The sequence below is a fragment of the Tenrec ecaudatus genome, chromosome 6 (genome assembly GCF_050624435.1).
Source record: "Tenrec ecaudatus isolate mTenEca1 chromosome 6, mTenEca1.hap1, whole genome shotgun sequence".
Classification (NCBI taxonomy): domain Eukaryota; kingdom Metazoa; phylum Chordata; class Mammalia; order Afrosoricida; family Tenrecidae; genus Tenrec; species Tenrec ecaudatus.
Window position 1 is genome coordinate 163,969,712 of NC_134535.1, and position 26,731 is coordinate 163,996,442.

General features: G+C 44.2%; 1 protein-coding gene across 1 annotated transcript in view; it reads left to right on the plus strand.

The window, feature by feature from the left end:
- Positions 1-11,113, plus strand: part of TMEM236 (transmembrane protein 236) — a 47,560-nt gene extending 36,447 nt beyond the window's left edge. The window contains exon 4 of the mRNA XM_075553186.1: positions 8,249-11,113. Within this exon, the coding sequence (XP_075409301.1) occupies positions 8,249-8,820 (572 nt within the window). The 3' untranslated portion in view covers positions 8,821-11,113. The remainder of the gene's footprint in view (positions 1-8,248) is intronic.
- The last annotated feature ends 15,618 nt before the right edge of the window (positions 11,114-26,731 follow it).

Below are 26,731 nucleotides of genomic sequence, written 5' to 3' on the forward strand. Positions count from 1 at the left end.
AACACTGCCTGGCCTGGCATCATCCTCTCAAGTGTTATATGTGTGCCCGCTGCTAGAGTCACTCGATCAATCCACCTCCCAGCCTCCCCACCCCCCCCCCATGAGGAACCTCTACTTTACCAAGCAGGATGTCCTTTTACAGGGACTGGTTTCCTGAGTACATGGTTTCACCTGAATGAGTGTGAGACAAAGGCTGGCCATCTTTACTTCCAAGGGACATTCCAGTTATTCTTCTTTGAAGACAGATTTGTTTGTCCTTCTGGCAGTCCGCCGTGTATTCCAGACACTTTGACGCCATACATTAAATGCATCCGTTCTTCTTTGTTCTTTCTTGTTCAGTGTCAGCCTTTCCCTCTGAGGTGATTGGAAATATCGCGGCTTGGTCTAGGTGCACCTTAGTCCTCAGAGTGACATCCTTGCTTTTCGATACCTTAGAGAGGTCTTGTGCAGCAGATATGCCCAGCGCAATAAGTCATGTGATTTTGTGTTGGCTGTTTCCATGGGATTCATGTGGACCCAAGCAAGATGAATCCTGGACTTCAAAGTTGTCTCCGTTTATCATGATGCAACCCCTGCCCGGTGGAGAGGATTTTGATTTTCTTTAAGTTGAGTTAAAATCTGTATTGGAGGCTGTAGTCCTTGATTTTTATCAGCAAGGGCTTCATGTCTTCCTTACTTTCAGCAGTTGAGGCTGCATCATCTGCATATTGAAGATTGTTAATAAGCCTTCCTCATACCTTGGGGTATGAGGGTAAGTTAAAAAAAAGTATGACTGATAAGGTTATTGCTCACATATGCACACATTTATTCCAAACGCCGTTTAAACATGTGTTTGCAATGAGTGAATGGCTGCAGAGAAGGTCACTTGGTATGCTTGTATTCGTCTTATTAGGGCAACTTCAAATCACAGGTCCAATCGAAGCAGTGGCGTTGAAGGAGATACTCTTGGTCAATTAAATCCAAGGCACAGAGATCAACTCGGAAGGGTATCCTGATTGTCCTTTGGGATTTACAAGGGATAGTACTGATACATTATCTCAAAAGACACAGGATGATCAGAGGGAATCATTAGGAAGAAGTTTTAAGAAATTTGAAAACGACATCCGAGAAAAAAAAGACCAGTAACATTGTGCTAACATTCCCCCCCCCTCATCACGACAATATACCTGCCCATTCTTTGAAGGTGGCCAAGGTTGTCCTATGAGAATGTCATCAGAAAGCCTTACACCTGCCCTACATCCCTGAGCTCACTCCATCAAGCTTCTTTTGCCCCACCCCAACTCAAAGAACATTTAAAAGGAATATAATTTGTGCCCCTCAAGGAGGCCAAACTGCTGCTTTGATCCATGAAAATTGAAGAGTATAGAATTATTTTGGGAAAGGTTAGAGAGATGGAAACACAACCTTCAGACATGTATAGTTGTAGGTGGAGGATGTGTTGATAAACAATGGCATCACATTTGGATATTTTCATTTAATAAAAGTCTTTGATTTCATAGCAATGCTTTTTTCCTCCCCTCATATATATTTATTACTGTTTTGCTTCACTCCACAATTATTCCGGCTGAAAGTACATTGCATGCATCTTCGGCCGAGGAACAAAGCCAACCAAATGTCTATCTAGAAATCTACAAAGAGGTTTGCTTCAAGGAAATGGCTCATGCCATGGACGTGTATCAGGCAGGGGACGGGAGACTTGCATAGCTTTCTATTCCCAGAGCCAGAGGTCAGGCAACGAAAAAGGGCAGGATTAAGAGAGCTTGTGAGCTCTGCCAGAGCCCACTTTAGACAGTGGAAGCCAACCCGTGAAAAAAAGAAGGCTGAATGTGATTGCATCATATTACATGATGGCAGAATGTGAAGTCCAGGGTCTGCCACCCACTGCGAACCATGTTGACACATGACAACCATCATCGTAGTGTGTTTCTCTTGAAAATTATACTAGAAATGTTCATTTTTCTACACAGAGGGGGGGAAAAACACCCTTTCTCCAAATTTTTTTACTGTTACCTTTTAACTTTTTCTCGACAATTTCTTCTCAGGCTGATGATCGATTTCAGCAGCAGTTCATGCAGACTAGTCATATGCTTTCTGAATACATCTTTGCTTTCTCTTCTGGATGCTGTGCGTACGGAACCATCTCCTCTCACAGTAGCTTTAAAGATGGCCTCAAAAGCCTCTTTGCCAATCTCTCAATGTCCTCTTGGTTCCCCACCTTCCATTCTTCTCCTGTGTCTGGTGGGGTCTTTCACTTGCTACCAGCTCTTTAGCGACTTTATGGAATTTAGAATAAAGCCCCAAATGCGGATCAGAATGCCCAGGGCAGAAGGTGATATAGCGGTTGAGGAGGTGTGGTTGGGGTTCAAATGAAGGTTCTTTGGCTTGCTAGTGGAATAATCTTGGAAACAGTATTTACTCTCTCGCTGTGCTTCTACACTAAGGAATTGCTTTAAAGATTGCTTGAATTGATGCCTACAAAAGACTTAGGACAGTGTTGGGTATAAGCCAGAATCAAACCTGCTGCTGCAAGTTGATTCCAATGTAGAGACAGAATCAAGCAGCCTTGAGGTTCTCCAGGGATGCCAATCTTCACACACTACCAACTAGCAGTGGTTTGGTTTGAACCACTAACCTTTTGGTTAGTAAGTAGCTCAGTATTCGCCCACTGCTCCTGCAGGGCTTCTTAGTGCTTGCTGTAAAAACCAAACCAAACCAAAAAACACTTAATGCTTGTTAGCTGGTCTCGTTCTCGGTCTCTGCACCCTCCACCAAAGCTTGCAATTTCTGCTGTTGGAATCACTACCATGCTGCTCTGCTCCCTAGAATGTCCTTTCCTCTTTTGACCCCCAAAGGACCATCTGCCACAAAGCTGCCCCAACTCCAGAGCATTTGGGGGGATTTTTTTTTTCCTTTTCACATTTTCTTATGGGTTTGAGCAAAAGCTCACAAGGAAATTAGTTTCATATTTAACAGTTCACACACATTTTGTTTTGTGACCTTACTTGCAATTTCTTCCATGTAAGAGCACTCTTACAACTTCCTCCCTGGGCTCCCCATTTCCATTTGCCCATCTGGCTGCCCCTTCCTGCCTTCTGAACTCAATTCCTTGGCAAACGTGGCTCCTACGTCTACTCTGGCTGACTGTTCGGAGAAGCAAGGTCTTCACAAATGGAATCGTCCCTTGGCAGCTCTATCTATTGTTTGCCTGAAAGGTCATCTCCAGGAGTGGGTTCATTTCCAGCTTTGAAGTGGGAACTTCTTGCCGGTTCCATCAGTTTCTGTGCGACTAGTCTGTCTGAGGTTTATTATGGTGTTGAATTTGTCCTACCTTTTTCTTCTACCTTTGACCTTCTATTCTGATCAGATTGAACAGTTTCATAGGTTTCCAATGGCTGTTTTTTGGTCGTAGGTCTTCATATGGTAGTAGTGTCTTTCTCCAGAGGTACCTCTGTGTGGTCCTGAACTTCCAACCCTTGGGTTAGCATGCTAACTGCTTATACCACCTAGGGATGTTCTTTCTCCTCTCCTGTTCGTTATTGTCAAGTGGGTTCAGACTCATGGTGCTCATGCCTGATGAATGCCTACCTACCATCAGACTTCAGTTTGTATGAACTCCCCCATCTTATTCAGACCCCCCCATCAATTTTCAAATCACACAGTTTACTTTCTTTGAAAAGCCTTGTCACCGTTGGTTATTCTATATTTATTGCCGTGGCTAGTTCTTTAATGCTTGTGTCTCCAAGTAGCCTGTAAGAGACTAGCACTGTCTTCACAATATTCATTCACTGTCACCAGCGTTCAGCAGAGGACTGGGCTTGGCACTTCAGCACTTGCTGCTCCTGATAGGCAGCTGAGAGACGGAAGAGTGCATTTTGAGTATCGCCTTCCTTCCTGGTTTCTTGTTAGGTTACCGTTCCTGAGACCTCTGTCTGTTTCCCTGTGCTGCCTTTTTCTTTTATTTAAATACCCTGTGTCGCACTTCTGTTCTCTTCGGCAGGAGGGATTTATGGTCAGAGTTGCCATATTCTGTCGCTTCCTTTCTCAGGGTAAGTTGTTCAAAACGTAAGGGTGACAAGCTAGAGAAAGAAAAAGAAATCAATCCAAGAAACTACTTGCACAAATCTGGTAGGAGTCACTCCCCTAAACGTGAATAAGTTATCAGCATGCTATTTTTGTAGTAATTTAATCTTCGTGATAAAGAGAAAGTGTTGTTTAGCCAATTGGCATCAGATGCAGGGGTGACGTAGAATGGCTGGCTATTTTTACTTTTTTTTTTTTTTTACAGGGAAATCTGACCTTCTGTGGAAGTGAGGACACGGGTCTCTTTCATAGTAAATATTGTTTTATCTCAAACAGGAAAAAAGAGGACAAGAATGATAACAGTTGAAAGTGGAAATTGAAAAGAAAATAAGGAGGGGGAACTAATCCTGAAGCAGGATTATTTCGAACACATGAACGTGCCCATTTCTCAGGAATACATGTGCTGGCCTGCTCTACGGACCAGTAGATTTGTTTCCCTCAACTCTTCCCTGCCTTCCCGGAGGACAGCCGAATTTGCTTCCCCCAGGGGAAAGAGGGCAGCAGATGGCAAGGTCGGGAGACGGCAAGATCAGGAAATTCTCTGTCCCAGTCTCACCAGATCCATAGGCATCGGGGCTTTAGTATTTCATCGAAAACCAACCTCTAGGGAAGGAGTCAATTAGTACAAACAGCTCTTCCGGCCTCTTCCGGTGACTGTTGAAAAAATGTGGATGTGTCACTGCTGAGAGCGCTGCTTCCTGGCTGGGATGCACGGCTGACTTTGCAGTCCTCCTCCGAAGCCCAGACTGTGTTCCTAAAGTGGCCAAGGGGACTTGGAGTTTCCTTCACGCATTTTCATCTACTCGGAGAGGTGAGGGCGAGTGTTGTAGGACATGAGGTGCCCTTGAGACATGTTTTCTCTAGGGACGGCTGCTCGGGAAATGAGCGATGCAGTGGAGTCCAGTGAGCATCCAAGTGTAAAAAGTTGATGATCCTACGAATATCTCAGTATTGCCAGTCTGTAATTTCCCTCGTTCTTGAACATAGCTTATTCCGATGACACCCCCTCATACCACTTGGACCTGAAAGAGTGCTTACGGGTCCTAGGTTCTGGCAACAACTGCTGCTTACGGTAAATAAACATTTGATGCTATATAAGATTTATAAGAAAAAAAAAGATTTATAAGAGTTTTATTAATCACTCCTCAGAGTGACATTTTAATTTCAAAATGTTTTCACTTTTAGTTCAACACAGGTCAACATCGTTTTATTGGCTTTGTCCCTTTAACCTTTAGAGCTATTTATTCTAATGGCTCCCTTTTAATTCTCTCTTATCGGATCATATGGCAATTCAGCAGTTTAGCTGAGTAAACTTTGTCAAGGTCCGATAAAATCCTAGCAGCACATATGATGCAGGCGCCAAAGGGTCCAAGAGGATAGATGCTTGGAGACAATGTGATATTTTCCATGGGCCAAAACAATACCATGGACACCGCTAGTAGGCCATGAGATTTGAGGGTCCGTTCAGGACCCCACAATCTCAACACCCATGTAGATATGCAATCATGCAGACACACGCACGTGAATACACACATGTGCACATCTGCATACACCCAGGGAGCTCGATCGTGAGGGTTTTAATCCATGTAATCCACTCAGATGATGGACATGTTCACCACGCACAGCCGTGTGACCACAGAAGTGCCACTCTGTAGGCTTATCAACCAGGTTGGTCAGGTGGATAACCTGGCAGAAAAAAAAAAGCTTAAAAATCTTAGACTCTTGAGCGCCGCTCTCTGCTATGACTAATAGTCCAGCAGACTCCCTAATTTAGCATCAAACTATGAATCTGGACAAGCCCGGGTAGCATGGTGGTTACAGGTTGGGCTGCGAACTTCATGGTCAGCAGTTTGAAACCAACAGCTGCTCTGTGGGAGAAAGACGGGACCTTTTACTCCCGTAAAGAGTTGCAGTCTGGTAGGGTGTGATCAGGGGTTATGTAACCGAGAGAATTACTGAAACCCAAATGAAGGCTGAGCATGATAGTGGGACAAGATAAAAATAAAAGGAAATAGAGGAAAGAGCTAGGAGGCCAAGGGCATTTATAGAGGTCTCAATAAAGGCATGTGCATATATAAATATATTTATATATGAGGATGGGGAAATAGATCTATGTGCATATATTTATAGGTTTAGTATTAAGGTAGCAGATGGACCTTGGGCCTCCACTCAAGCACTCTCTAAATGAAAGAATAGTTAGTTCTATTAAACTGCATTCCATGATGCTCACCTTCCTGACATGATCGCTAAAGACAAAGCAGATGCATAAGCAAATGTGGTGAAGAAAGCTGATGGAACCCGACTATCAAAAGATATAGCATCTAGGGTTTTAAAGACTTGAAGGTAAACAAGCGGCCATCTAGCTCAAAGCAACAAAGCCCACATGGAAGAAGCACACCAGCCTGTGTGATCATGAGGTGTCAAAGGGATCAGGTATCAGGCATCAAAGAACAAAAAAAATCATATTATTGTGATTGAGAGGGACTGCCAAGTGGGGACCCAAAGCCCATCGTAGGCAACTGGACATCCCCTTACAGAAGGGTCGTGGTGAGGATATGAGTCAGTCAGGGTGCAGTATAGCAATGATGAAACATACAATTTTTCCCTAGTTCCTAAATGCTTCCCCCCGCCCACTATCATGATCCCAATTCTACCCTACAAATCTGGCTAGACCAGAGTATGTTCACTGGTATATATAGGAACTGGAAACAGGGAATCCAGGACATATGATCCCTTCAGGTCCAGTGCTGAGAGTGGCGATACCAGGAGGGTGGAGGGAATGTAGAGTGGAAAGGGGGAACCGATTACAGGGATCTACATATAACCTCCTCCCTGGGGGACGGACAACAGAAAAATGTGTGAAGGGAGACAATGTAAGACATGACAAAATAATAATTTATAAATTATCAAGGGTTCAAGATGGAGGGGGGAACAGGAAAGGAGGGGGGAAATGAGGATCTGATGCCAAGGGCTTAAGTGGAGAGCAAATGTTTTGAGCATGATGAGGGCAACAAATGTACAAATGTGCTTGACACAATGGATGTATGGATTGGGTAAGAGTTATGTGAGCCCACAATAAAATAATTAAAATAAAAGAGTCTTCGAAACCCAATGGGGTGGTTCTCCCCTGTCATGTATGGTTACTGTGAGTCAGAATTGACTCAATGGCAGTGAGTTTTATGAGTTTGGAGACCTATGTTTCTGTGATCCTCGGGGGCTCTGCTACTATACTAACAAAACGATGATGAGCCTGGACCAGGTGAACTTTTAGATTTCTGTAGCTATCAGAACCTCTGGTGATATGGTAGGTGCTTTATTACGGGCACATGATATATTGTCTGTAGATTAAATGGCAGCCGTAGGATTGAGTCGAACAAACATGGATGGGAATTCCAGCTCCACCCACAACTAACTGTGCTTTTGGATTGGGCAAGTCCTACAATCCCTTGGCCCCCCCCATGTCTCTGGTTGTTAAATGAAATGGAGTGTTTGTTTTCTCGGGAAGTCGTAAAGAAACGCCACGGGGGCAGGGCAGACAAAAATAACAACTGTATTTTCTCCCAGTTGGGGAGGCCAGAGTGTAAAACCCAGGTTGTTGGGCAGGCTTCCTTCTGGAGACTGAAGAAGGGGGAGGTCACAGCTTCTGACCACCCTCAGACCCGTCACTCCAATCTCTACCTGCATCTTCACACTACTTTCTTCTCTGGGTCTCTCTGCACGTTTTTCTGTCTCTTAGACAGTCACTCCTGCTTAGAACTCATCGAATATTGTAGGATCTCGTCTCGACCCCTTAATTACATCAAACCCTGTTCCTTAATAGAGTCTTTTCTGAGGGTCTTGGTGGGCAATGGATTCTGACGTTGGGGTGGAGACTGTTATACTGTACCCACTGCAGAGACTAATTGCTTTATCTCACCTTTGCTCTATGGATTAAATAAAATTATCTGTGAACGTGCTCAGAGAGGTAACTAATAATGGTTATTATTACAAACAGAAACCAAACCAAACCAAACGAAGATCCATATCCAAAAAATACCAAGACACGGAAGAGCCTCCTCCATGTTTGCTTGTTTTTAGTATGCTAACACCTTGTCGCCTTGAGGTTTTACGAAAGGGTCTCCAATGAGAGAATACTCACCGTTTTGTGCTTGCCACCCATTTATTGCAGATAACGCAGACAGACACATCCATTCGACCACCCTGCAACAGATAACGACGGTGACGGAGCAATCCGGGCAGAGAGACGGAAACCTTGGGACACCCCACACAGCCGTGTCCCCACGAGGCGAAGCCACAACAGCGAGGCAGGCTCCTGTGATAACGGAGCCTGAAGAGCCTACATTCCACCAGGGAATTCTGAAGGCAATGTCCCGGCAAGACATTCGGGCGCAGATCTTCCTGGGCAGCTTTGTGTCCTGGTCTGATACGATTGAGATGGTGCGAGTGGCTGGTCATCCGGCCGTGTACAAGTCTGGCTGGCTTTATCCAGTCTACATATTTAGCTTGATTTCTCTGATTCGAATTATCTTCACACCCAAAAACCCCCTTCTGAATTCCCTGGGCATTCTACTTCAGGATTTACCCTTTATTTTTGTTAGACTAAGCTTAATTATCATCCTGGGAACGATCACACCGATCTTAGGCCTTTGTAAAAATGTGCTTGTGACTGTCTCTTACCTTTACTTTAATTACTTAACCAGGCTCAGGGTGTTCTCTACCTTCGAAATGTCTTCACCCTGAAAACATAATGTAGTAGACTAAAACCTCTTCATGTAAGCATATGGACAAATTTATATTAATATTATCTGGGGATAATCTTTTGTACTGTATGAAGAAATTAAGAATAGACTGTGAAGAGGAGAAACTGTATTTTAATAACAGTATCCTATCAATTTTTATGTATACAAATGGTGCTAAATTAAAGAGTTGCATTTGTACAAGTTGCCTTCCCTGGGTCTCTAGAAAATATCATTAGTTTATTTTAGATCTTTATGTATACTGAACTTCCTCTAGAAACACTTGTCACTAAATTTTTTTTTCAGATGAGATCGTGTCTTCCTACTGTTAGTGAATGAAATTTTCTATGCTTGCCCACAAATGGGATTTTTATTATGTATATAAATGAAAGACCACCCAATGAATGCGTTAAGTAAAAATGATTTTTTAAGATGCATCTTAATCTATCAAATAACTTTTAGACTATATGTAAAGTTGTAAAAATTATACTTTTAGTCTCATTCAAAAATGGTAAGTGACTTTTATGTAATGGTATAAAGAGCAATTAGTTGAACAGATATGTAAATGTACTTAAGGCCTGTCTGCTCAGCCAGCACTGTAGTACTAACATGAATGTTATTTATCATAAATGGTGTCAAAGTACACAATAGTACATAGATAAAGTTTCACAATACATTGAAGTTATGAACTTTACAGTAAGTGAACATTTTACTTGTGGAATTTGGTACCATTATAAAAATAATCAATTTAGAAGCCTGATATAAAATTGGAAGTGCAACTGATAGGTATGATTGCAAATACATCTGTGTCTTCTGCGATGACATTTCATGAATAGCTTGATGGTCAAAAAAACTGGAAGCATAAGTGTATAAGTCACCTTAACTCTGTTATGATACTCTCTGGTATTTACAGTACATAAATGCGACTTTTCAGTTGCTAGAAAGACGTATGCGAGGTCTCTGTGTGCGGAGTCATGACTTATGTGGATGTGGTAACACAGAACTTAAATATGGAGAAGGGCCCTTCCCTGCCATCCCCCAAGCTCCCTGTAAAGTTTGTCCAAGCAGGCTGCCACATCTTTCCCCCACCATGCAGCTGGTAGGTTCGAACAAGTGATCTTTCAGTTAGCAGGCAAGCACTGCCCCACAATGTGACCGTGGTTCCCAGCCAATGCCACCCCCACTCCGCACCAAATCCCCTCGCCTGGCGTTTCCCTGGGCTTTTCAAGAAGATCTGCTCACAGGTAAAACTTGACTTGGGCCTTTATGATTTGGGCAAGTTCCTTGACCATTGTGAGCCCCAAGTTTCATGATTTAAAAGATCGATATAGTAGCAATAAGAAAATTAGAAAAAAAACAAAGAAAATTAGAAAAAAAACCCCAAAGACAGTGACCGTCGAATCCGGTCCAACAAATGGTGAACTAATGTGCACCAGGTTACAGCAACAACCCATCAGGTGGTCAATGGCTGCTTTTTCAGAACTGTGTCTCCAGGCCTTTCTTCCAAGGCACTTTGAGGTAGATTCAAATCTCCAACCTTCCAGTTGGTGACCGAGTGACTCACCTCTTTTCATCACCCAGAGACATACTCCTTGCACTAACGTTACTAGAGTTGAGAGAATTAAATGACATAGAATGTCCTCAACACACTGTCTAGCAACCAAGGATACCTTGATAAATGCCAGTTAGTTTCATTGTCCCAAGTACCAGGGCCACAGGTAGCTGAATGCCTTGCTTTCATTTTTGTGTCTCATTTGTTTTTGTGTACCTGCTCATCCTTTGAGAATAATTGAAAAATTATTGTGAAATTTGTGATAAAAAAATCTTTAAAATGTCAAGGTTGCCTCGGCACTTTTTCCTTGTGTTTCCCCTTATGTTCAAACATGCGCGCTCTGTGGTGCAGACTGATTAAAAGGTGATGAGCGCATTCATTTAACAGATGTTTGAGTGCTCCTCCTGTGATGTCTAATTGACTCAGCACTTGATTAAGATATTCTGTGTTTAATTTTCTGAGTTCTGTATTCATCTGTAAATCCTTTAAAACAAACAAACCCTAAGGTTTACTACTGTACCTTGCTCTCCACCTGTCTGCCCTATCAATACCTTCAGTAGTTATAGCTTAAAAAAAGTTTATTTCCAAGTAGGCCAGAGCAACTTTTTATCATGAAAAACATGATCAAATGATTAATTTGTAATATTTCTAAGTATGAAAATGTTTGACATAAGCATAAATCTCTATTTTTGTCGAAATTTAGAAACTGTGCTCAGAGAAACTGAGAAGTATTATTTGAGCTTAGAATGCGTTTTGTATCTAAAATAGTTGAATGTCAATGTGCCTGATATTTTAGAAAGTTGTTACATGTTTCAAATAAATGAAGGCATATCTAAAAGATTACATCAAGGGGAACATTATTGAGTGTCTCATTTACTTTGATGTTTTATTTAAAAACCGTCTCGCTGCCATAAAAACTCACCGCCCTGCAGCCAATTCCAACTCACAGCGACCCCGCATAGGACAGGGTAGAACCACTCCTGAGGCTTTCTGAGACTGTAATTCTTTACGGGAGTAGAAAGCCTGGCCTTTCTCCCTTGCTGAACAGCTGGTGGCTCTGAACTGCTGACCCTGCGGTTAGCAGCCCAGTGCAGAACCACTGCACCACCAGGTCTCCTATATACACAGGTTTATAGAGTTCAAGTCCACGGTGTTTACTATTGCAGCAACGTTTTGAAGGAAGCATTGATGATTCTACTTTGCAGCTAAAAATTGTATGATTAAATTTATGCTGCACTTCTTATAGCTTCTGGTGGCTTGTCAATTTTTAAAAAAAAAGGAGAGTTTAAAAAAATACTGCTCAAACTTAGAGGAAGGAACTGCTACAAGCGGTCACCATCATCAATAGCTAACGAAAAATAAGAACCAAAACTTGGAAGTATATAGACCGGTGGCAAGAGTTGGACTTTGCCCTCTTTGTGTAGCATTGGTTACTTGCTCTAACTGAGTAACTCTATGTTTCAGTGAGGTCACGGTCCCATGGTCCCTGGGGCAGTTGACTGCATTTTACATCAGAGCCAGGGACCGTCCACTGATCCTGATGGACAGAGTCACACATTAGGGTAATGAAACAATTCTGAATGTAGCCTCTGGATCATGCAGTTCAATCCAATTTTCTTCTGAATTTCATATAAATCCAGACGAGTACTTGATGACGTTTATAAGATGAATTCATACTTAAACAGTCCAGAATGATTTATTGAAGTTTCTTTTTATGATTAATCTAAGAGCGTTGTGTTTTAGAAAGAAACATTTTGGTTGATTCATTCTCTTTTGGAGTTAACTTGATTTTGTATTTTTTGCGTTGTTTTTTGTCAAGGACACAATGGCTTAGTAGAAGAGAAGCATTTGTGTTTTTTGCTCTATAGCTTCACTATATTTATCCTCATAAGAATATTCTGAAGTTTGAAATGTATAAATAACAAGAACACACACGCACGCACGCGCGCATACACAACCAACTCTGTAAGACAATGATATCACATTTCTTATACATAATAAAAGTTTTAAATTTGTCACATTTAAGGTAACTCTTGGAATTTTTCCCTTGAAGATAAAATATGCACACAGAATTCCAGAAGATGTATATTTTTTCAGAAACTGCATTTTATTTTGATAACACTTCCCAAACTTTAGCTCTCAGTCAGCCCTCTGAATATTAGTATTTGCTTCGAGCTATTCTTCATTTGATTTTTACTTTAAAAAATGACACCATAGATGTTTGGAGGTTACTATTATTATTTCAGAGAAATAATAATAACGCTAACAATAATTTTTAAAAACCTGTTCACAGTTTTGATTTTATTTTCAAAGAAAGACTCCCCCAAATTAAAACCCATCTTCTGACCAAACAATTAGATTTTCTCAGTCTAGCAAGAAAACCCTTTTAAATTTGGAAACAGTTGCTCTGGTTGGGACTGGGCAGTGGGGCTTTCCTGAAAATCTTCACCACTGTTACTTCGGGTATTCATCTAGAGCAGCGGTTCTCAACCTGTGGGTCATGATGCCTTTGGGGAGGGGGGTTGAATGACCCTTTCAGAGGGGTCACCCAAGACCATAGGAAAGCACATACTTCTGATGGCCTTTAGTAGGAACCGAGACACCGCTCCTCTCTCCGTCTCCAAGCGGGTCGCCCACAGGCAGATAGGCCCACATAGGAGTCCCTGGCGTGAAGACTGTTACCTATGCTACACCATGCTTCCAGACAACATTTCATTTATTTGTCATTAGAAATATTTGACAATATATAATTACATATTGCTTTGTGATTAATCACTATGCTTTAATTATGTTCCATTTGTATCAATGAAAATACATCCTGCCTATCAGATATTTACATGATGATTTATCACAGTAGCAAATGACAATGATGAAGTCGCAATGAAAATAATTTTATGGTTGGGGGTCACCACCACATGAGGAACTGTATGAAAGGGTCACGGCATTCAGAAGGTTGAGAACCACTGTTCTAGGGGGTTCTCTTGCCCATGCCAAACAAGATCTCTGTTTCACCTTCTCTTTCCTTCCCAGCTACACGTTCGACTGTTAACTGCAAGGTAGGCAGTTCAAACTCAGCAGCTGCTCTGAGGGACAAGGATGAGGCTCTCTATTCCCATCAACGATTACAGCCTCGGGAAAACAGGTGGTTGTGAACTGGGATCTGCTCGATGGCCGTGGGTTTGGTTTTCCCGGTGTCCCTTTTTGTCCCACAAGACAGGCAGAGAGCTCTGTGCGCACACTTTCTAGTGAAACTTTCCAAGAGAATAAAGAATCCTCTAAGCCATGGAGGAGGGTCACTGTCAGCAACCAAATGTTTCCTCCTTCCATCAAACTGCCCTTGCAGAGCCTGCTGTTTCTGAAGGGGATCTCAATAGGGACCCCAGGCCAGGCTGACTCCCAGGAGGACTCTAGTCCCAGGCTTCGCCCTCGGGCTGCCCTCCACCATCCCAGTCCTGCAGGCAGCCTGTCTGTCTGTTTCACTTCTCTCCAGCCTAGCAGGCCAACGCCTCCCTCCTCCCTCCTCCCTCCTCCCCAAGGCCCTCTCCTCCCTTGGTCCTCACCCTTCTCCCACACGCGTCCTTCTCTCTCCTTCCTCTGTTTCTGCTCTTCTCAGAAGTTAGCTTACAAAGCAAAGTTGTAACTTTGAATTCCTGTTTTGCCAAACACCCTCATGTGACAGGATATGTCCCTTATTGGAGGTTTCCCTACATTCAGGAGACCTTTAAAAGTGGGAGCTTCCTCCACACTTCTTTTCCGCAGGGCAGCTCAGACAAGGGAGCCCAGCAGAGGACCCCTTGTGTTTCCTCTCCCTTTTACCCCCTCCTCTCCACCCATGGAAAGGAAGAATCAACCCTGGGCCGCAGCACTGCCCCTGCTCCTGGTTCTCCTGTCTCTGGCTCAGGATGCTGCCCAGCAGTTGGGTGAGTGCACGGAGGGAGAGGCCTTTGTGCCCGGGGCCCATGGCAAACTTCTCTCTTCTGGGTCAGATGCTTGGATTTCTTTCCACACCTGTGGAGGGGAGACCTGTGGAATTCCCTGCACGTGAGGCTCTGGGGCAGCAGGAACACCTGCTGTGTCCTGGGAGCCTGAGGGCTGGGCGAGGGGGCCTGCTGCCCGGCTGAGGTGTAGCCTGGCTCTGAGCCTCACAAGCCCTGCCTCGTCCTCCAGGCTTCTTCCAGCCCCGTGTGCTGTCCATCTTCATTCTGCCCGTGGTCTCTTCCTTCGAGTTTCCAATGTGCAGTACTTCCTTCTACCTAACCTATCGGCCCCCACCAACTCACACACACACACACACACACACACACACACACACACACACATCCCATCGGAGTGCTTTGGAAAGAGGGGGCAAAAGATGGTGTTATTGGTTTCTCTTCTCATTCCAGGTGTCTGGACAAGACCCTAGAGTCTTCCTCCAAAGAGGGTTCTGTGTGATATGAACCCCCCCCCCCCCAGCTAACGTTTTTTTCTCAGTGCTGTTTTCCTCTGTTGTCATGCTCATTGCTAGGGGGAGGGCCAGCTCTGATGGCACTCTCCACTATTCACCTGTCTTTTTTGGGGGGGTGGAGAGGGACTGGTAGCTTTCTATTCAGTGCTTTTCAAATTCTCAGAGACCTGACTGGGTCTTTTCGTGGTGGTGGTGGTGAATTTCCCTAGACTCGGCCAGCTTACCCTTCAGAAGGCAGGGACTACCTTGTTCGCGGCCCAGCGCGTACCACACAACCCAGCGGGCATCTTCAGTATACTTCCCGAAACCCAGGTGAAGGCAACGAGGGCTGTCCCCTGTGTCTGTGTGACCTTGAGCATGTTGGTTGATTTCTTTGTGCTTTCATTTTGGCTTTGTTTTCTGTCTATAAAGTGTGGACAACGGTATTATCTCATCGGTGTTGGGATGATTCAATGTTACAATATGTAAAGTGTTTAAAACAGAATAGAGCCATTATAAGTTGTTCATAGGTGTGAGTGGTTCAAAGCACTCTTGTGATTTTTTTCCCCTTTTTTGCATTAATTCTTAGTCCGGTGAAAACAGTGCATAAAAGCACATTGAGAGGTTTCCCAATGAACAGCGGAGAAAAGATATTTGGGGCCTCAGGTGGCATTTGACCTTTGTGCAGGGTCCGGGGCATATCTATCATCAATAACTGGAGGAAAAGTTGCTTAACCTGGAAGAGGGAAGGTTGTGGCTGGGAGGGAGGGGCTGTCTTCTTTGTGTGCAAGGTGAGTCAAGTCTTCTTCGCGCCTCCCTCCCCCTGTTTCAACCAAGAGCAGTGGCAAGGTCTGTTCTATTTCAAACAGCGCAGGCTGCCTACGCGCAGGGAGTTCCCTTTTGTGAAAAGCTATTTAACGGAAGTTGGACAGACAACTCAAGCATTGTTTAAGACACGTGCCTCACGGTGGCTCTAGCGCCAAGGTGAATCATTGCACTCCATTTCAAAATTTCCAATAGCTATATTTCAAAAAAAAGTCAAGAGATGCAGGTGAAATTGACTTGATTACTATCTTCTGTCTACCCCAATCTAGCCGAAAGTGTTAACAGGTTAGCATTTAACCAAGGGGCGTTTTTACATTTAATTATTTAGAATTAGATCTTTCAACCACGATGTGTGATACCTACATACAAAGCATGTGTGCTTCATTTCAAGTGCTCTGGTGCCACCTGCAGAGAGTGCCTACCATCACGCTTTATTGTACGGCCTACAGATCGAGCCCTACATTCTGTAAACAGACTCAGTCATGCAGAGATTCCCAACACATTGGCCCTTTTCACCAGAAAATAATAATAATAAATTACTGGGCGCCCCCTGGCAGCTTGAAACATCTCTCCACAGGGCAGTACCCAGCCAGCCCTTCTTTCTAGGGTCTCACGATGCAGCTGGCACAGAGGGTAAATCGGTGAGGAAAAGTCTGTAGTTGAAATCCAGCGATTCCTGGGGTGAGGCAACTTGGAAATCACATACTTGACTTCATCCCCTGGTATGTCAGGCAACACCAATCATCTTAATATAGAATAGAGTGTGGTACGCCTGGGAATTCATCCGGCAACTTTGTGTGACTTGGGGTTTCTCGCGGTGAGACAGATCACAGACATGTGACTCGTTACCCCTGTTGGCTCCCAGTGGCACGGGGGTCTGACACTGATGTGTTGCTATTTATCCTAATTCTCAATTTTAACCCGAAGGAGAGTTAGCATGCAATTATCAAAGTAATGAGTCTCAGAATGACTTATGAAACTGCAACTCCGTGGCATGCACCTATCTTACATCAAATATGTATTCTTCAATATATTCAGTCTTCATGCAGCTTTGGTGGGAGAAAAATATGAAGGGGCTTCAAAAAGTCCGTGGAAAATGGGATTAAAAGGTAACAGACTTCCCCCCCCCACAAACTTTTTGAAACCTTTTCATACCAATCTTTTTTCCTGTTTTTGTGTGTTCTCCATCTCCCAGCTTGACTGGAATCTGAAATCCGTGTTAACATTTATGCCTTAGAAGAGACAAGTCGTGTTTTGACTGCTCAGCGTTGTTTTGGGTTAATCTGATCCAACTACCTGGATCAGAGACTGACGATCTCCAGGATCCATGGCTTTACACAAAGCAGATGCTCTATTGACATGGGCTGATTGAAAAGGGCAGGGGGGTGCAATGGGTCAGGAGGCAGTAGCCAAAGTAGAATAAGTAGTGGCATGGGCCTGGCTCTGACGCCTGGCAGGCTCAAGTGCGTGTCACAGGAGAACTGGGCTCCAAGTGTTTCCAATGGCTACTTTTTATCAGATGCACATCACCAGGCCTTTCTTTGGAGGCACCTCTGGGTATACTCAGAATTCTAATAACATATTTTATTCGCCTCGAAGCATGTTAATTGTTTGCACCAAGGAGGGACTCTCCACGTCTCTTCTACAAGTAAGTCAGCAGAATTTGAACCATTTTCACACGTGACCACAGGCACATCGTGACTCCTAAGATGTAAACCTACAAGAATAGATGCAATAATAGCCAGGCTTCTCCTGGGGACCTTGCCTCTCCTAGATGTCACAAAGGCTCCCAGCAGCAGTGCACCTCTGTGATTCTCAGTTGAAATTGCTCACTGGGCCCCTCCACCTCCACCCTTGGCCCCGCCCCGACCAGATAATTCTGACTTGTTCTCCCTCTCCCAGGGGCATGGCCGCTCTGCCTTCTGTTCCACGGTCGCTCCTCTCTGCCACCTGTATAGAATGGCAGCATGGTTTTCACACAGTGCCTCGCCTAATTCTCACGCAGCAGGCTCGGATCACCAGAACAGCTGTACAACCTTTTGAAATTCACAGAGCACAGGGCAGAAAGGTAGCGGTCCTTTGAGAGAAAAGTCGCACCTAATAGGTTCAAGCACAGGAACGATGGCGAGGGATGGTGCCGGACCGGCAGGGTTCTGTTTGGCTGTGTGTAGAGTCCCGATGGGTCAGAGCTGACTTGTTGACAAAAAAATAAAGGCTCTCTATCTTTCTCTACACACACCCACCCACACATACATATCAACTGAAGTTTACTAGTAGAGCAAATGCTTTGATCATTTTGTCCTAGGCTTATAGTTCTTGTTCATACAATGTTTAAAACTTAGTGACTCGGTTGGATTTCAATGTAAGACATAGACGTTGTGTGCTATTAAATTGTGTGGTTTCAGCCTTTTGACAGTATCTCAGCTAAAGTCCCCATGGAGTGTGCTGGGCTGGCCATGTTTTCTTGCGTGTTTCCCGAGTGGCTCACATCGCGGCATTCCTTGGAAACAGTGAACGCCCCCCTAGCGTTCTCAGCCTTGAAATTCGAGTGCTAGGTTCATGATAGAAGTCTCAGTGGAGCTTGCGGGCCAAGCCTGGGCTGCTAACTGAAAGATCTGTCCTTCAAAGCCACCAGCTGCTGCCAGAGAGGAAAACGAGGCTATGGACGTCCCTAAAGATGATGGCTTTGGACATTCTGGATGGCTGTTCTTCACTGTCCTGCAAGATTGCTAGGAAGCGGATTTGCTCGTGTTGTTTGTTTGTTTTCATTTATATGTGTTAACGATTTGAGGGTGGCGTTTTAAGGATACCTGTGTGAGAGGCAAGGGAAACTGAATGGAGAATGTGATTTTTTATTTGGCTGGATATTGGTTTGATGGTTTCAAGACCCAGAAAGCCGTTATTGTTATTGCCGTGGCTATGGCTTGCTGCCAGTCGAATCCGACTCAGTGACCCCGCGGGACCAAGGACGGCCCCACGGGCTTTCCTAGGCGGCGATCTTGTCCAGAGCAGATGGTCAGGTCTTTGCTCCCGAGGAGCCGCTGGTAGGTTCCTGGGGCCACGTTCTGTGGGCAGCCGTTATTTACCTGTGGCACAACCATGGCCCTACCAGGGCTTGTGTGAAAAGGGGAGAGAAGTGCTCAGCGTTGGCTCTTGGAGCTCATTAATCATGTCTCAATGAGCCAGCTTTGGGGGGACCTATGTGCTTTTTCCAAAGTCCCATCACAAACTCTTTAATACTCAGGATTCCTAATTCCCAGCGGAGCCTTCTTTCCGTTAAATGGAAGCAAGGCATTTGGGTGAATGAATGTAATCGTCAAAGATTTCTTTCCTTTTTTAAAAAAATCATTTTATTAGGGACTCATACACCTCCCATCACAATCCATACATCCTCTTTCCTTTTTCTTAACAGCTATTTTTCTTTTAATAAAGGTGACCGACACATCATATATAATTTTTCTTAAAGCAAACCTACCACGGCTATTTCTTTCGTAGGTTTCATCCTCTTCCGTTTTTTTGCTAGCATTTCCACTTTTCTTTAGAGTTAGCTTCTTATTGCTTCCTTTAGGCACGTGTCCTGTTTTAGACACCCGCTTCAAGATGTCCTTTCTGAAGCTACTTGGTAAAACCAACATTTTATCATTTCTTTTTCCTTGTGTTCGTATTTCTCGATTTCCCTTCCAAATTGCACCTGCACCTCAGAAGGGGGAGCCCTGTGCTTACACACCAATGCGAAGGGCGATAAAAAGACCCTTCTTCGTTGCATGGCAGTTCAGTGCTTTCTGAGGGTGTTCGAACTAATTCCTGGGTGGGAAGAGTCAGCATTTTTAAGCGGTGAAATTTAACGTGTCAGAAGAGCTCAACCCCATTTTAAGAAAAACAAACAAACAAACAAACTGGAGCCCAAGGGACTCCTTCCACTCTCCCGTGCTGCGACCCGCCCTCTGGAGGCACAGGAAGTGGAGGATGTGCACAAAAGAACATTCGCTTCTGAAACTGCACATATCTGCGTAGCAGAGAAGGTTTCAATCTGGTGTCCAGATAAGAACAGCACTAGCATCTTGTTCTTGGCTGCCACGGCTTGTCTGTTATGGCTGGAAAAAACAAACAATGTGGCCAGGAGAAATTTGGTGGAATGCAAGTGAAAGGGAAGGAGATAAAGGGGCAAGTGTTCTTGTGAAAACAGTTGAAGTAGGAAACCTCATCCTAAGGCTAGCACCTCCGACAAGAGACTAAGTGAAGGCCTTGGACAGGCATGGTTCGACCCCGAGGCATTTTAAGTTCGAACAATGACCCCAGGAGTTAGGATGGACATGTTGTCCATTGAGAAAAGGGAAGCGCAGAAGATCAAGCAGCTGAAGAAGCCACTTCGTTAGAAGGACTAGAGCTATTTCTTGAGCATGCTTAAAATTTTTTTCTTTTTCATGTTCATGAACATGAACATTTATTGGAGGGCTCCTACCTGCAAACTGACCTGCTGCTTTCCATAAATTACCGCATTTAGAACATCACAACAACTCATATCCTCATTACACCTATTTTATAGAAAATCAAAGCCAGAATGAGTCGGTTAAGGAAACACAGGCAGTCAGGGTTAGAACCAAGACCTGACGCCGCATCTGCTGCTCCAGAGGGCATCTCTGTCTCCACCTCGGCACCCTGCCTCCTGAGGTTGGGACCGGAGAGCTCCTTTTCTGTCAGGCCCCTGGCACTTTCTGGGGGGTTGAGCACCAGCTTTCCATTCTTTCTCATTTCGATCTGGGTGCAACTTTCTCGCACTCTCTTCCGGCTGACTTTCCCAGGTGAAGGAGAGTAATAGCTAACATGGGTCAGTCAAGCAACTCTTTCAAGTGAATGGATTAGGGGATCGCGTTTAATCCCCGCCACCATGAGTAGGTCGAGTTATTTCCCTCTGATTTTACAGAGGTGGATTTGAGAAACTTTACAGAGAGCATTTGATCAAACTTCCCCCAGATCAGACAGCCAGGGAGCTGGGGAGTCTGGTTCCTTGTTAACCAAATACGAGAGGCTGTTTTGTCAGGAGAGTGTCACCCAACGCAGAGATGGTTTCATATGTTAGCATGGTTGTTCAAGTCCAAGAAAAGGGAGGCTATGTCGGCGTCTCACCCCCAGGTGTGGTTTGTTTGTTTTAAAGTTAAAGATACAAGAGGAAGACACAAGAGGACAGAGGATGGAGAAGGACTCTTTAAGCAGCTGGGAGGTACAGTTTAGGGCACAAGGGGAGAGATCAGCAGGCTGGAGGCTTCTTCGACTGAGAGGGGAGTGAATGACACGGTTGGGCCTTTAGTGTGCAGGAGGGAGACAGTCATTCTACTGCACGTTTCTAGTTTCTCCATAATTGGACTTCTCTGGAGGGTCAAGTGCAGTGGCATTAAGGAGCAGTCTCTCTGGGGAGATTTGACGAGTGAGTGAAGTTCAAAAGAAAGTGTGACTTGATTTTCCCTTGAATCTTTTGCTCAATATTGCTGATCCCGATGCTGCGATGATTCGTTTCCTCGAGTTCCCTTTTCTGGGTGAACACATGTAGGTTCTACATCTGCTAATTTAGCCTCGTGGACATGTTTCTCAGTTTGAGTTCTCCAAGAAGCAGACCCATGCCAAAGACCTTGAGTGCAAGCAGTATATGTGCAAAGGGGGAAGTGGTATTAGGAAATATCGAAGAGAAGGAATAAAAAAAATGTGAATAAGCCTGGGCCCATTATGGGCAACCGGAATGCAATCTTGCTAAGAAACCCTAGGGCTCAGCATAAAAGAAAATTCCAGAGTTATCCCACCCAAGATGCCGGGTTCTTAATGATCAGTTCCCCTCTGTCACTGGTGAGGGATGACTGCTAGGTTTGCTCATTCTTGGGCCGTTCTAATCTACACAGTATGTGGGCATCGCAGCCTCTGATGGCCAAGGAGGGGGGAAAATGAGGAGCTGATACCAAGGGCTCCAGAATAAAGAAAATGATTTGAACACGATGATGGCAACAAACATACAAATGTGCTTGACATGATGGATGGATGGATTGTGATAAGAGTTGTACGAGCCCCCAATAAAATGATTTAGAAAAGAAAAAAAATGCCTGTAAGCAAAGTTTTGTTGCACCTACAAATAAGCTTTGCCCATAAGAGGAAAAAAGGAGTGAAAATAAGGTTCACTACTCTGTCAATTAATCTGTCACCCTCCAGGGACTATTATCAGAATCACTACTATTGTTGTTTCTCCTTTTTTTTTTTAACATTTTATTACGGACTCATACAACTCTTATCACAATCCATACATCCATCAATTGTGTAAAGTACATCTGCACATCCTTTGCCCTCATCATTCTCAAAACATTTGCTCTCCAATGCTTTGAGAATGATTGGGGCAGGGAATGTATGGATGTGCTTTATACAATTGATTTATGTATATGTATGATTTGTAATAAGAGTTGTATGAGCCCCTAACAAAATGTTTTAAAAAAAAACATTTGCTCTCCACATAAGCCCTTTGCATGAATAATCCATTCAAATTCTTTGAAGCAGGCAGGACTGCAGCTCTCAGTATGACTTGGACTCTGTCGAAGGCAGTTCCAAATCAGTGACCGGTGGTGGCTTTTTGTGCTCGAAGAGTCCTACCTGTAAAGGCCAGGGAGGAGAAGTGACTCTCTTTAGGACAGTCCGAGTTCAACTATAGGCTTGAAGAGAGTTCTGAAGTGATAGATCATTTGCACGTGTTGGAATAGGAGCACTGTGGCCATCAGAGTGCAGTATCCATGGACGTGCTCCATCCCAGACAGAAAAGCCGAAATCATGGTGGTGGTGGTGTTTCACAATCATTAGCTCAACATGAAGACAACCTTGTAGTTGTTCTTTTTTTTTTTCCCCCCTTTTAAAAATTCATGAGTTCGGGGACGGGGGTGGTAAAAAAAAGCAAGCTGATGGCAAGGAATAAAGAAAGAAAAGAATGATTTGAAACTGATGGAGGTCGCAATTGTACAGTCCTGCTTAATGTGATTGAACCCTGGAATGACATGGTATCTGTATGAATGCCCAATAAAATGGTTTTGAAAAATATTATGAGACATAAAATATTTAATTTCAATAAAATTAAAACAAAAAAAAAGACACCCTCCCCCCCCCCCCAAAAAAAAAGCCATAGGCCAAGTGACGTCACTCTGCCCTTTGGGGTACAGTCACGCATACCTGACACTGCAAAGGGCCAAGAGAGAAAATTGGTGTCGACAGTATGTGCTGCAGAATACTGCCTCTAGCTTTCTCGGATTCAGCTTTGCTGTCTCACAGACGTAGTGGTTTTCTCTTATCTTTTTGTGCCAGCATTCTTCTGTCTTGATGGTGGAGAAAATCTAAGAAGGTCTACTCAAAAGTACTAGGAATCCAACCATTCCTAAAGAATCACTGGGAATAACTAAAAAATTTTTGGTTAGTAGACCTGGACATGTACATTTTGACTCAATATTATGGAACATGTACTTTTAAAATGTTTAACTCGATATTAGGGAACATACACATTTAAAATGCTTAAAGTAAATTCACCCCAATGCTGACTGATATAATAGAATCAATTCCAATTCATAGCGACCTCGTGTGACAAAGGAGAACTGCCCATGGGCTGTCATCTGTGTGCACGGAGATCGGCAGGTCTTTGCCCTACAGAATGACTGGGTGTGCTTGTTTGAGCTGCCAGTCTTTTGGTTGGCAGCTGAGTACTTATCCGTTGTAACACCAGTGCTGCTTATTGGATAGTTAGGCTCCAGTTGTTTTTAACTTGGGATTTTGGGTTGAAATGTATGACTTCCTCACTCAAAACAGTCTGATCATTGGCATTAATCAAAACCAAACTGTCTTAGTGATCTAGTACTGCTATGAGACAAATACCACAAGTGGATGAGTTTTAACACATAGAAAGTTAGCATCTCACTATTGAAGAGGACTGAATTCTGCACCCCAGCTCCTGGGGGAAGCTTCTCTCGGTATGTCAGCTCTGGTGGAAGGCTCTCATCACCCTTGCACAGTGGTGGGCCTGGCATTTCTTGGAGATTTCCATCTAGCATGCCATCAGTCTTCTGGGTCTAGAGAGTTTTAGCGTAGGGACACTGGGTCCAAAGAATGAGCTCCACCCCATGATGGTCATTCTTGGTGGTAAGAGAAGAAGTGATCCCTCTGCTCTGCTCATCTCTCCTTTATTGGCCTGTAAGATAGCAGGAGGTGCTAGCCACACCCCAGGGAAACTCCCTTCATCTGGGATGAGGGCTGTGTCCTGTATTAGAAGTTGCCTCTCCCACATTTATCCTTTACAACAGATGTACTGCACCTAACACGTCAGATAGTTTCACAGTGATGCTGATGTCATTATGTAACTGCCACATTGCATCCGTCTACAATGACCACACTACAGAGAATCATGGCCCAGCAACGTCAACACATTCTTTTGGGGGGCACACAGTGGACACCAACCTTTGACCATCGATTCTGCTGAGACTCGTGGCCACCCGTGTGTCTGTCACAACAGACTGTTTTCAATAGCTGATTGTGTTGGAAGTGGATCACCAGACCTTCTCCCCACCCCCCACCCCAAGACCCCTGCTGGTGGATATGCCCTGCCAATCTCTCTGTTAGTAGCCGAGCGTAACCATCAGCACCATTCGGGGTACCTGACCTCGACTGAACCATGGCAAGCAGTGAGCATGCACGGTGTGGGGCACAGAGCTGGTCTCTATGTTGTCACTGAATAGCAGTGTCAGGCCCAGGTTAGGTCTCTGCCAAGTAGTTGGTCATGCACACAAAATACATGTCAGATCGTCGAAATATAGTTAAGATGATGATCTTCTGATTTTACTAATACATTTCTCACGTGCAAGTAAGCAAAAAAAAAAAAACCCTCCTCTATTAGATCCCATTAATATAGCTATCTGACTCTCTCTTGTTCAGCCTTGCGATACTTGTTACAATGACATAATTAGAATTGGTGAAAGACAGGAGGTTAAAAAATATATAAAATGGCTGTGGATACTATTGGCCGAAACACCACTGTCTTTCCTTCGGTCAAAGTCTGGGAGCAGGATCTCAGAGGAAGAAGCCTGATATTTGAGACCAGGGACATTTCACACAGCCCAATCGGAAAGCAGAACTACATGTTGACACCTCAGGGAAAAACACAGTGTATAAATGTATCACCAACACACATGATCATTTTACATTTCCTTGTATTGTCTGCCAAAGGCAATATCAGACTCACACCACTTCCTTATGTGTCCATAGCCAAAAGATAAATAAAGGAACCTAGCTAGAATAGATAAACGTGGGTCGAAATTGAAGTCTTTTTGTTTCCACGTGCTCCTTTCAGAAGAATAAGCATTAATCATTGCTTTCCAGTAAACGTAAGCTTTGGGGGGGGGCAGGTGGGGGGGGCGAATATCAAAGGAATTCCAAACCATTCATCAATTGTTAAGTGAAATCATCTATCTTATTGACTAGTCAGGGTGCTTCAGACTTGATAACCATTCTTCCAGTTATTCAATATTATTATGATTTGCTGAGAGGGCTCTCAGTCTCCCAAAACGAGAGTGCGGTTGGAAAACCAACAGACACCCGGTTGCTGTTGAGTCCACGATGACTCATGAGGACTCCCCGTGGGCAGGAACAGACCAGTGCTCCAGGGGCTCTCACTGCTCTGGGCTCTGGGGAATCGATGACTCGCCAGACCTTTGCTCTCAGACGCCTGGCAGGTTTGGCTGGAGCTGAGCACTTGGCCAGGCAGCGCCTTCTTAGGGAAGGAGAGAGATGAAGTCCTTTGCCTCACGGAGTTTATATTCCAGAAAAGGGAGAGAGACACGCATAAGAAAACAAAGGACAAAGAATGCCTCTGCCTATGGCTCTGGATGCATTACCCGGAGAATGAACAAGAACAGTCAACACAAAGCAGAGGCAGGACATAACCCAAGTCACATCTTTAAAGGGTCAAGTTGGCATCTTTGAGAAGAATGGGCTGGAGTTCTAAAGCAAGACCTAAGTGGGTGCCCTAGGGTGAACGCAGAGGGCATGAGGAGACATGGATGAGCTAGGCTATCCTCTGAGGAAGAGGCAGTAGGTCCTGCTGTTGTCAAGGGAAAGCAGCCCTGGCCAAGCAGTGGTTAGACACTCAGCTGCTGTCCCAAAGGTTGGAGGTTCAAGTCCAGCCACAGGAGCAAGATGAGGCAGTCTGAAAAGATGTTGGACAGCTCTCCTCTGTAACACATGGTGTCACTATGGGTCAGAAATGACGTGATGGTAACAGGTTTGGTCTTTGGTAGTCATCAAACCATCAGTCTTCTCTCTCCTTCATGGCAATACCGTTCATTGAGACGAGTCAGCCCCCCAAGTTAGGAATCATCCTGGAGCCTTTTGCTGTTCACTTACTCTCCAGGACAATAATCCTACTGCCATTGAGTCAATTCTGACTCCTAGTGACCCTGCAGGGCACAGTAGAACCGGCCCATATGGTTTTCTAGGCCATACTCTCTTCATAGCACCAGACCTTCCAGGAAGCCATTGGGTCAGCTTAAACCTCCAGTCTTTAGATTCGTAGTTGAGCACAAGCCATCTGTAACACCTAGAGACCATGTTCATGAGGTGTTGTTATGGTTAGAATACAACTAAGAAAGGGCCACCAGAGGCATATAGACTAAAAGCCTATCAGTATAACAAGCTCTGAATGAGGACCAAACACTGGTCATGTATGAAGACTTTCATGCACCTTATTTTAAGTGGCTAGTCATGAGCTTGGTAGTCAATAAATTATTACAGCTTGATCAGTAAGATAAAAATGATTGAAGTTTAAGGCCTCTGGTTGGCCCAAACCATTTGCTCTTAGCTAGTCATATAAAGGTTGCTATTTGAGTCTACCCCATGGCGCTATATGCTATAAAATAGCACAGGTGACCCTTTGGAGGGATGATTGAAATTGTTTTGTTGTTGTTTGTTTGTCTTGGTGTTTTGTTTTGGTTTTGGTCATGATATTACCACTAAAGTAAACAGAGTCATGCATAACCTGTGGACAAGTAGGTGAATTCTGGGATCCCAATTAACTCTAGCCCCAATCCAAGAAAAGTTAGTTCTTATAAC